Here is a 12567-nt window from a genome sequence, read left to right on the forward strand (position 1 = left end):
AGAGAGAGAGAAATGGTAAATGAGCACTGGCTTCTACTGAAAGTCACCAACTGCCTTAGCTCCTGGAAAGCTAGGCACTGACTTTTCTCTAGCTGGGAAAGTCATAGGTGGTATTTTCTTCTAGAAGAAGGCTGTTTTGTCTACACTGAACATTTTTTTAGTGTAGCCACCTTCATGAATTATCTTAGTGAGATCTTCTGGATAACTTGCTGCAGTATCTGTATCAGCACCTGCTGCTGCACCTGGTACTTTTATGTTACAAAAATGGCTTCTTTCCTTAAACCTCACGAACCAACGTCTGCTGGCTTCAAACTTCTCTTCTGCAGCTTCCTCACCTCCCAGACTTCATAGAAATGAAGGGAGTCTTGCTCTGGATTAGGTTTTGACTTAAGGAAATGTTGTGGCTGAGAACTTTCACCACCAGCAATATGGTCGTTGTGCTCTCCATTTATATGTTCAGTGGAGTAGCACTTTTTAAGTTTTATTTTTACTCAATTAATCTCTAGACCCAACATGAAGCTCAAACTCATGACCCTGATACCAAGAGTGGCATGCTCTTCCGACTGAGCCAGCCAGGTACCCCCAGAGTAGCACTTTTAATTTCCTTCAAGAACTCTTCCTCTGCACTCACAACTTGACTGACTGGCACAAGAGATCTAGCTTTTGGCCCGCTAGGCTTTTGACATGCCTTCCTCACCAAGCTTAATCATTTCTAGCTTATGATTTAAAGTGACAGATGTGCAAGCTCTTTCCTTTCATTTGAAGGCTGAGAGGCCATTGTAGGGTTCCTAACTGGCCTAATTTCAATATTATTGTGTCTCAGGGACTCAGGAGGCCTGAGGAGAGGGATGAGGAGGAACGGCCGGTCAGTGGAGCAGTCACAACACACACATTTAGCAGTTAAGTGCGCCATCTTATATGGGCACAGTTTGTCGCGCCCCAAAACAATCTGAATAGTAATGTCAAAGATCACTGATCACGCATCACCGTAATACATGTAACAAAAAAGTCTGAAACACCGCGAAAATTACCCAAATGTGGAACAGAGACACAAAATAAGCAAATGCTGTCGGAAAAATAGAACCAATAGACTTGAATGACACAGGGATGCCACAAACTTTCAATCCGTAAAAAATGCAGTATCTGCAAAACACAGTAAACTGAAGTGCAATAAAATGAGGAACGCCTGTTAGGGTTTAAAAAAATGTTTCTGAATGAAATATCATTTCTTTACTGGTAAATAACTAAATGGCATTTTTATTTCCTCATTTCTATGTTGTTAGCTTATTTACATCAATAACTTTTCTGAAAAGGCAGCAAAAATACTGATGTTCAAAAATATCACCTAAGGTTAGGAGATGATGGCATGGACACGTGGAATCAAACTCAAGATCCTATTCTGACTAGTCCTGTGTTCCATAGGCAAGTAACAATCTCTCTGAGCTAGTTCTATTTCTGAGAGAGGAACACTAATGTACTGCAAGTAGTATTTTGCAGGGTTCTTACGAGGGTTAAAGGACACGCTCTGATTATGCGTACCACAGTGACCAAGGCACAAGAAACAGTAACCACTTCAAGTCAATTCATTAGATTTAAACAAAAGTGAAGAGGAAAGTAACAGAAGATTTCCTCTGAAACTGATTTTCTTTAAAATAAAAACACCTGCCTCCCCTCCATTTTCAAAAGAGTGCACACTGAAAAGAAGGCATTGGGCAATCCTAATCCTTTCTGGTTCTTGTCAAGATGTGCTTGCTATTGTGCTTTCGTTTATAATTCTAGTAAGCTTACCTATTCATGATAATTATTAAGTATAAACACGCAATTAATTCCAAATTTACAACTGGATGCATATTTAGGATAGTTTAAGCTTCCTTGGAGGTTATTAGACAGCGCCATCTAGTGCTCCTATTCAGTAGTAGCAGAATAAACTGGAAGTGTGGTTCAGGTCCCAGAAGAATCAAATGCATAATTTGAAAAAACACAGTACATGCCTCTTGGTCCTAACTCAGGTCCACATCAGAACCATCTGAGTGGGGCATGGACACTCATGTATATTAAAAGAAAAACAATCCCTGTTTGATATACAATTAGAATTGAGAACCACTGATATGGTGAATGTATCCTCCACTATCACAGAGCCACAAAGTCAAACTAGTTTACTTTGTTACGTGGAAGCTGGTTTAGACAGCAATACATCATAAAAATCCAGGTTACTGCATAAAAATGAAATTGGGTACATGGGAAGAAAAAGAGAATCAGCAAAAATGGGAGTATGTACAGGGATATAATATGCATGTGTGTTTATTTGGGAGCATGTGGAGGGATGTGCTTATTAGAGAATGTGTTTAGCTGTCTATGGCAAGGGAAAACAATCCTTTTGTCTTTATTTTTTGTGTCTGCACGTGAAAGACGATCATTAAACTACAAAGCTGACTTCTTGATGATTGGAGCATCTCTCAGTTTAAAACTTAGGGTTTTAGGGGTGCCTGGGTAGCTCAGGTGGTTAAATGTCCAACTCTTGATTTCAGCCCAGGTCACGATCTCACATAGAGCCTGCTTAAGATCTTAAGATTCTCTCCCTCTGTCCCTCCTCCACTGGCACGCACTCTCTCTTAAAAGAAAATAAAAAAACTTTTTTCATGTTTGTTTATTTTTGAGAGAGATAAAGTGCAAGGAGTGAAGGGGCAGAGAGAGAAGAGACAGATCTGAAGCAGGCTCCAGGCTCTGAGCTGTCAGCACAGAGCCCAATGTGGGACTCAAACTCACGAAAGGTGAGATCATGACCTGAGCCGACATCGAAAGCTTAACCAACTGAGCTACCCAGGCGCCTCCCCCAAATATTTTAATTACTTTTTTAATGTTTATTTGGGGGGGGGGATAGAGAGAGAGAGGGAGACGCAGAATCTGAAGCAGGCCCCAGGCTCTGGGCTGTCAGCACAGAACCCACAAGCCTTGAGGTCATGATCTGAGCTGAAATCAGAAGCTTAACCAACTAAGCCACCCAGGCGCCCCCAAAAATAAAATCTTTAAATCTTAGGGTTTTACTATTAAGCTCGTAATAAACACCAACCATATGTCAAACATTATAAAGGCAATATGTTTGGGTATTCTTTAAACAAAACAGTTATAAACCTATAAAATGTAAAACCTCAATGGCAGTTTAAAAAGATTTTAGTCACTGAAGCTGCTTTTCATAAGAAAGCAGCATATTACCCACTCTTCTAAGAGAAAATTTTATTGTGACATAAAAATACATTAAAAATTATATTTAGGTACTTCTAATAAAGAACAGCTCTTGGGTTACAATATCTCCATGCTATTAATAGTGGCCATGCTAGTTAAATATAATTTAAAACCTGATTTGGTCATGTTCTCAATTTTCTCGTCCCCATTTTTTTAAAATATATTTTTAAAGTTTATTCATTTATTTTTAGAGACAGAGAGAGCGGGGGAGGGACAGAGAGAGGGAGACAGAGAAACCCATGCAGGTTCTGCACCCTCAGCAAAGAGCCTGATGTTGGGCTCGAACTCAGGAACCATGAGATCATGATCTGGGCCAAGGGTGGATGCTTAACCAAGCCACCCAGGCACCCCTCTAATTCCCATTTTAACCACTAGGTTTTTGCACTAAGCAAACAACTCAAGTGAGGAACGTGGCAATTTTTTTATGTACAAATGGATGTGTACATTTTATTAGCACAGAAATAATTTTTTATGTACAAATGGATGTGTACATTTTATTAGCACAGAAATAATTCCTCAGAATTTCCTCAAGAAACACGTGCAAGGTGAACAAAACATTCTAAAGCCTACCAAATGGGTTTGTAGATCTATTCTCTAAATTTCACAGGTAAGTTTCAGAGTCAGACCTAGGCCAACTACAGAAAAGGCATCCAACAAATGGATGTTTCATCCAACCAAACAGTAAATGGAGAATTCAGACTTGCAGCTGGATTGTGAACAGATGTGTGGTGGCCTACCAGACACACAGTGAGGGACACTGGACATTTGGGCACATCACCACTGCAGGGCTATCTTTGCAAAAAATATACTTTTTTTAAGGTTTATGTATTTTGATAGAGAAAGAGAGATAAACAGACAGAGACAGAGACAGACAGAGACAGAACACCAGCAGGGAAGTGGCAGAGAGAGAAGGACACAGATAATCCGAAGCAGGCTCTGCACTGGCAGCATGGAGCCCAATGCAGGGCTCCAACTCACAAACCATGAGATCATGAGATGAGTTAAAACCAGGTAGACACTTAACTTACTGAGCCACCCAGGTGTCCCAATCTTTGCAAAAAATTCTTGACCTACAATGCTTCCAAAACAGACATTCTATATAATTTTTTCAATGTACAATATGCTCAGTTGAGCCACATGAGAACTATACTTACACTTGTGAGCATGTTATCAAACAAAGGCAGCAATGGATTGAAAAATCTAAACAAAATTCTCAACAGAAAAACACACACACGATACACAGAGCATCTATTGTACAGAATCAGTACTGGAAATATACAGTAATGGGAATATCAAAGGACTGCAAAACAGAAAACTGTGCTCTAAATCTTCCTCTAGCATTAACTAGTTATACATTATTGTGGACAAATTATTAATCCCTTTGGATCTTAACATCCTCATTTGTAAAATGACAGACTATAATATTCTTTGCTTTGTTCTAGCTGTGCCCTTAATGAGAAAAGGGAATACACAACAGCCAGACTAATCCTTTTTTAAATTAAAAAAATAATTTACTTATTTTGGGGAGAGCGCAAGTTGGGGAGGGGCAGACAGAGGGGGACAGAGGATCCAAAGTAAGCTCTGCGTTGACAGGCTGACACCAGTGTGCCCAATGTGGGGCTCAAACTCACAAACCACAAGATCATGACCTGAGCTGAAGTCAGATGCTCAAGCAACTGAGCTACCCAGGTGCCCCTTTAATTTTTTTTTTTTATTGTTTATTTATTTTAGAGAGAGAATGAGAGAAAGAGAGAGAGAGAGAGAGAGAGAGAGAGAGAGAGAGAGAGAAATAGACAGAATCCAAAGCAGGCTACAGGCTCTGAGCTGTAAGCACAGAGCCCAACCCAGGGTTTGAACTTACAAACTGTAAGATCATGACCTGAGCCCAAGTTGGATGCTTAACTGACTGAGCCAGCGAGACACCCCTCCCTTGTGTTTCTTAAACACTTCTGGAGGTTGATGAGAAGGGCTCCAAATCTCCAATGGTGTGACCACACACTTAGACTGACATACCATTAGGGTCTTTACAACCCCAGAGTTAAGTGGAAAACCAGGGTTAATTCTGATTAAATATTCACAATGCACTTAAGGGCCACACATGATGGTCTCCACTAGGGACCTACATACTTCACTAGCAGAGCAGCATGGGGACTTGGGAGTCAGAAGTCTGGGATTTCAGTCTGACTCTATCACTTAATATCTCTGTGTGGCCTCGGGCAGGTCTCCTCATCACTCTGCTTCTCATTTTCCATTATAAAATTTTAATTAACATATAGCATTATTTCCGCAATAGCAAAATATCAATATCCGTACATAACCATACAACCTTAAGTTGTTTTTTATTTTTGTTGTGTTTTGAAGAGGTTAAAGCTTTTCCTAACTTGAATTTTTAAATATAGAAACATGATAAACACTTAAACAGTGCAGATATATAGAATAAAATGAAAGTACTACCTAATCCTGCCATCCTCCCACATCTGTTTCCATCTACCTCCCCCTCTACAAAGATTTTCTATATAGCCTTACAGAGTTCTTCCTATACATTTTTAATCAAAGACTTTTATTAAAACATCTGAGTACATGCTGGCATATATAATTTAACCACAGAAGAACATTTTCAAATCAGTATGTATATACCTAGATCTACCTCAATCACTTGGCTACTGTGTACTATTCTTGGTAGACCATAGTTGATTTAACTGTTCCACTTTTTTTTTTTTTAATGTTTTTGTATTTAGTTTGAAGATCGAGCATGAGTGGGGGAAGGGCAGAGAGAAAGGGAGACAACAGAATGCTAAGCAGGCTTCAGGCTCTGAGCTGTCAGCACAGAGCCCGACACAGGGCTCAAGCTCGTGAACTGCCACCATCAGTGACCTGAGCCAAAGTCGAACACTTAACCAACTAAGCCACCCAGGCACCCCTTAACTGATTCACTTTTGTGAACACTGATTCCCCTTCTAATTTGTCAGTGAGATGAACAATGCCGAAAAATATTCCACAGAGGATTTTGTGCACACGTATTAGTTTTCTGAGGTTAGTAACAACAAATTGCCACCAATCTAGAGGCTTTCAACAACAAAAAGTATTCTCTCACAGCTCTGGAACCCAGAAGTCCAAAATCAAGGTGTTGGTAGGGCTGGTTCCTTCTGGAGGCTCTGAGGGAAAGTCCATTCTGGCTTCTCTCTTAGCTTCTGGCAGCTCTGGGCAATCCCAGCAGTCCGGCGTACTAACCAGCACTCTAATCTCCGCCTCCGCCCTGGCGCCACCTTCTCCCTGCGTCTTCAATCTCCCTCTTTCCTTCTCCTATAAGGACACCACTCACCAATCTGGAGATCTTTACCTTAATTACACCTGTGAAGGCCCCTATTCCAACTAAGGTCATATTCTGAGGTTCTGATCGGACATAACTTTTGGGGCCATTAATCAACCCAGGACCACACACACGAGAATATGTCAGTTGTATAAAAAATTATACTGCTGAAATACCTCTCAAAAGGTTACAATGATTTTCATTTCCACCAAAATGATACTAAAGTGCTCTTTCCCCTGATTCTTGCCAACTTTTAAAACTTCGGGCTAAATCTATGTGTTAGATAAAAAAATAATGCAATACTGTTTCTACTGCATCTCCCTGACTTTTCTAGTAAGGTTAATCCTGTATTTACTGTCTTCTTTTGAGAACCTCCTATTCTTAAATTTTGTCATTTTCTACGCGCTGATGTGTCATTTTCTTCTCAATCTTTCAAGAATTCTTCACAGCCTGGATATTAATATTTTATAATATATGTTGCCACAATTTCCAAGCCTGTCACTTATTCAACCTTATCTTTTACTGCATAACATTTAAAAGTATTTATTTAATCAAATTTACCAAGTTATTCTTTTACGGTCCTGGGCTTTTAACATTTTTAGATTTTTAAGCAGGACAAATATAGACAGATGAGTAACGGACAGCACATTCTACTCTGTCTGCAAATAAATGCCTTATGAATGAGAAAATATTTGAGGAGCCAGAGGAGGCTTAAATTAGGTGTTCTAAGACGTAATTTCCAACAAGCAATTCTCAGAACGCCAGCCATTCATTCAACGCAACTGAATATAGCTCAATATAATCAACTCTGACACTACTCAGACACAGCATCAGATTCCACAGGCTGAGGGCTCAGTCCTACTGGACTGCAAACCACCCCGAACCCACCCCCAACTTCAGACATCGTCAGCCCAGTTAGCTGTGCTTCTGACCCACTGGCTATGCACTGGAGGTTCCCACGAGCCCCTCTCCTTAGGTACAATTATTGTGCCAGCTCACAGAACTCAAACAAAACACATTATTAACAGTAAAAGGATGTAACTCACAAACAGCCAAACGGAAGAGGTGCAGAGGGCAAGGTATGGGGATGGGCCGCAGAGTTTCCCTGCCCTCTGCCCTCTCCAGGAGCGCCACCCTCCCAGCATCTCCACGTGTTCAACAACCAGGAAGCTCTCTGAACCCCGTCCTTTTGAGTTTTTATGTAGGCTACGTTTTTTGGACACGAACTATTAAATTGAAGCTGGCAACTGCTTCAACCTCCCTGGAGGTCAGGGGGTAGGACTGAAAGTGCCAACCCTCTAATCACTGCTTAGAGGCCAGCAGCCCCCATCCTTAGGTGCTTTCCAGAACCTCATTAACATAACAAAAGACAACTTTATCCCCCTCCAAAGGCTTAAGAAATGCTAAGGGTTTTGGAAGCGGTGAGAGAGGGGCTGTGGATGAAGACAAAACACACACGTCTCATAAATCACAATATCACAATGCTGTAGACCCAACGTGAAAATACGGAGAAGAGGAACAGCAAAGTTGGAGGAGGTATGGGTGATTTAATTAATAGTCCAACAACTCCTGATGCACAACAATGCCTTAGGCACTGAAGGGAAGAAATGTAAGACAGACACATTCTCTGCCCTCCAGAAGTTTACAATTTGGACACAAGCAAAAACCTTTTAAGCAGTGGTTAAGCAACTACAAATGAAAAAAAAAAAAATTAGCAAACCAATGAAATCCGTGTAGTTGACAATCCGAAGGGAAATAAGAATTCTGATGGGTCTCAGATGGTGAGTACCAATCAGGATTCAAAAAAATTTTTTTAAACCTTTACCAAACTAAAATAAACATAAGAAAAGTGCACTATCATAATCAAACAACTCAATCAACTGTGCCAAGTAACGTCATCCACATAACCAGCACTCATAAGTCCGCGATGACACCCTAGAAGCCCCTCCTACTTCGCTCCTACTTTCCCTTCGCATTTCCTTCCTTCACTCCCCAAAAGGTCAGACTGGTTTTGTCTAATTTTGTACTTTGTGTAAAGAGAGTAAGACACTAGGTACTTTTTTTTCCCCCAAAAAAACCTGTCTGTGACATTCATCAAAAGTTTTGCATATAGTTAGAGACTGTTCTTTTCCGTTACCATACGGTATTCCATTGTGTGAATATTTTAATACACCACTTATCGATTATACCAGTGATGGGTAGTTTCTGTGGTGCCTACATCTGGACTCCTGTGAAACACTGCTATGAACATTCTCATGTGCATCCTGTGGCGAACACGTTTTCACTTCTGTGGGCTGTGTACTAGGGAACACAAGTCCCGTGTCAGGGACCACACAGATGTGCAGCGCTATTAAGTACCACCCAACAGTTTCCAAAGGATGGGCACAACCCCTCCAGCACTGTGTGGGAGCTCCAGGTGCGCTGCACTTTCCCAACAACTGCTATTCGCTGCCTCTTCCACGTTAGCCATTCTAGTGAATCTGCAGCAAATGCAATTATTACGAATGATATGAGAGTTCAGATAATAGCAAATCCCTCACAACAGAGCAGACTTTAGAAAGAATGCAGGTTTTTTTTTTTTCAACGTTTATTTATTTTTTGGGACAGAGAGAGACAGAGCATGAATGGGCGAGGGGCAGAGAGAGAGGGAGACACAGAATCGGAAACAGGCTCCAGGCTCTGAGCCATCAGCCCAGAGCCCGACGCGGGGCTCGAACTCACGGACCGCGAGATCGTGACCTGGCTGATGTCGGACGCTTAACCGACTGCGCCACCCAGGCGCCCCTAGAATGCAGGTTTTAATTAAACTAACTGCACACAAAAAAAGAGTTCACTGACTTGCTTAGTCACATACCCAAGAGATAACAAAATGATACATGTAAAGTCCACGTTTAAGAGTGTAAAAGTGGGGCACCCGGGTGGCTCAGTAGGTTAAGTGTCTGACTTCAGCTGAGTTCATGATCTTGCAGTTTGTGAATTCAAGCCCCATGTCGGGCTCTGTGCCGAGCCTGCTTCGGATTCTGTGTCTGCCTCCCTTCTCTACCCCTCCTTGGCTCACGATCTTTCTCAAAATAAACAAATGTTAAAAAAAAAAAAAAAAAAAAAAGAACATAAAAGCAGCAGTCGATTATTCTATGGCCACTGCTCTTCCACTGGGAGAAGAATTAACCAGTTATTTTAACCACTCTCTAAAGTGCATTAAAAAAAGAAAAGAATATGGGTATTAATGGGTATTAGGCTGTTGTAAAAAAACTTACAACAAAATGGTAGAAGACAGTACACGTATTTTAAGAGAAGACAATCACGGAGCCAGCAAAGAGTGCTCAAGAGTGGGGAGAAATATGAAGACAAGACAGAAAGTAGAAGACAAGGTGAATAAACGTTCTGGTGACTAAAACCTGTATAAAAGAGTTCTCTCACTAAAATCTTAAGATCCATACTTTTCTATAGTATAGAAGCAATGGCTATTTCAGGAAAATGAATATCAGTAAATGTTTTATAAAAATAATATAAAATGTTCAGCAAAAATGTACAGAACAGCTTTTCTGTGACTCACTCTGTACAATTTCACATGTGCACTATGTGAGATACATCCCCTTAAGAAACTACAGCATAAAATTTAATCAGGACAGGTATTTTCAGTAAACAATAAAACATCAGAATCTATAATAATACTATATCTAATACTTATTTATTTTTATTAAAACAATTTTTTAAGTTGATTTACTTTGAGAGAGACTGAACATGAGCAGGGGTGAGGTAGAGAGAGAGAGAGGTGAGAGAGAATCCCAAGCAGGCTCCGTGCTGTCAGTGTGGAGTCTGAAATGGAGCTCGATCCCACAAACCAGGAGATCATGACCCAAGCCGAAATCGAGTCAGATGCTGAACTGAGCCACCCAGACGTCCCTAATACTTAACTTTAAAGGTTTTTAAAAAAAAATCCCAGACTCAAACTAGTAAAAAAACCAAAACAAATTACTTCAATTTTTCAGATGTCTAGCACCGTGACCTCACGTCAGTCCCCAAGCTCCTAGAGGGTGAGCAGCACATCCTGTAATTTATCACAGCCTCTGTCCACAGGCTCAGCAGGACATTCAATAAATCCTACTCAATTCACCAACATGCTTGAATGTGTAACCACTGACCAGTATAGCATATATGCTGCTTCATGCAGCTGGTGAAAAGTGATCGGGTGTTTCCATAAGACAAACCTAGTTCAAAACGCTTAATCATTTTTAAAAAACAATCTGTAAACAGGCACAGATTTTAGAAATTATATAAACACAAGCACTACAAAATTCAAGAACAATAAAGTAGAAAGACATAAACTATGCCTAAGAGCATCTGCTAACAGAGCAAACCTCTTTCTAAACAAACTTTCAGTTTATTATTTCCTTAGAGTTTATCTAGGTTGGGACCTTCGTACACATTTACTCCAACCAATGAAACACATGGTTAATTTATAAATGTTGACTCTTAAGAGCCAACTGAGTGATGACCGTGCTAAAAAAAAAAAACAACTGTGTCATTTCCTGGGAGTTTATCTGCTTCTCTTTTCAAGGTTCGAATCTCTAACATTTATAACTTATATCAATGTTAGGTATGAACAGAGTAAGCAATAGGGTATATAAAACTTGTGTGCATTTAGTTGATCGGGTAATATATAAATTTTGAAAATTAATGTAACTGGCCAGAATTGATCAAGCTTAAGAAGCATCATAAAAAGGACTGGAGTGCTAGTAAGAGGTCTAAGAAACCATTAAGGAAAGGCTCATGAAACATGAAACGTTAAGAGGGAAAACCACAGGGAGACTGAAATGAAACTTTGTGATGGAAGAGAGTTCACTGAGAAGAAAAAAAGAAATGGCTGGGAATGAAAAATAGAGCAAACGCTACCAAACTAACCAAACATAAACACCACATACAAAGCATCCACAGGCAGTCATCAACGTGGAGGCGCAGAACACAATATGCGGCTATAACTGCCAATCTCTAATCCCAGACAACCGCCAACTGTTCTCTCGAGAGATTAATGATCAGACTACTTTTTATTTCATTTTTTAAAGTAATCTCTACCCCCACCGTGGGGCTCAAACTCACGACCCCAAGGATCCAGAGTCGCACGATCCACCTACTGCCAGCCAGGCGCCCCCATGACTAGACCTCTCAAATTCTGTGCTGGAACAGAACAGGAGGGTAGCATTGCAAGCAAAAACGTGGCTGAACAAAACGTGGTAAGAGTTTACGAATAAATACTGCGATTTGCTAGTCCAACACATGTTATGCCGAGTACAACTAGCTAGTCATACTAAAAATAAAATGCTAAAAACTCACTCACTGTCTTCTGTGGGAAGGACCTGCAGGGAGTAAATCCACTCTATTATATCATCTTTGTTCACCACATCTAAGGAGTCCAACATATCCAGCCCGGAGAGAGCAAAAAATGCAATTGTCAACCTAAAAGAAAAAAAAACAAAGAAACAAACGTAAAATTACATCATAACTGTCTAAACACTGAATTTTTTTTTTCAGAAAAATAAAGTCTTTCTAATTTTAAAATTAATTCAAACAGTACTCTCATTTTGCAAAAGCCAAAAAGTCATATTTATTCTTATAATTTAAAAATATCAATCAAATCTTTGTTTCATTTGTAAAAAGGAGCGTTTGGGGGTAAAAAAAACAGTCATACACATTTGAAACTCATCAGCAACCTGAAGGCTAATGTAGGTTAAAAAAGGAATTCCCTGCATCCAATTAGTACAAGTAAGTCCAAAAGGCTGGAAAACATAGAGAATACCAATTTCCACTTACTTGCCAAGAACAGCTACACTTATAGTGGGTGCTTAATTCTTAAGGAAGGTTAGAATAAACCCATCTGTATTCAAATTTGTTTACAAATAATGTAACTGGACAAAACTTAAACTGAATTTTGGGAAATAAGGAACACTTTAAAAAATACACATGCATTTCAACTTCATTTTCCCAGAGAGGATTCTTCAATGGAATGAAAAACT

The 12567-nt window shown here is 40.0% G+C and overlaps 1 protein-coding gene across 1 annotated transcript in view; it reads right to left on the reverse strand.

The window, feature by feature from the left end:
- Positions 1–12567, reverse strand: part of PGGT1B (protein geranylgeranyltransferase type I subunit beta) — a 62606-nt gene that overhangs the window by 41808 nt on the left and 8231 nt on the right. Inside the window, exon 2 of the mRNA XM_047871465.1 lies at positions 11892–12010. Coding sequence (XP_047727421.1) covers positions 11892–12010 — 119 coding nt within the window. The remainder of the gene's footprint in view (positions 1–11891; positions 12011–12567) is intronic.

The sequence above is a fragment of the Prionailurus viverrinus genome, chromosome A1 (genome assembly GCF_022837055.1).
Source record: "Prionailurus viverrinus isolate Anna chromosome A1, UM_Priviv_1.0, whole genome shotgun sequence".
NCBI classification, from domain to species: domain Eukaryota; kingdom Metazoa; phylum Chordata; class Mammalia; order Carnivora; family Felidae; genus Prionailurus; species Prionailurus viverrinus.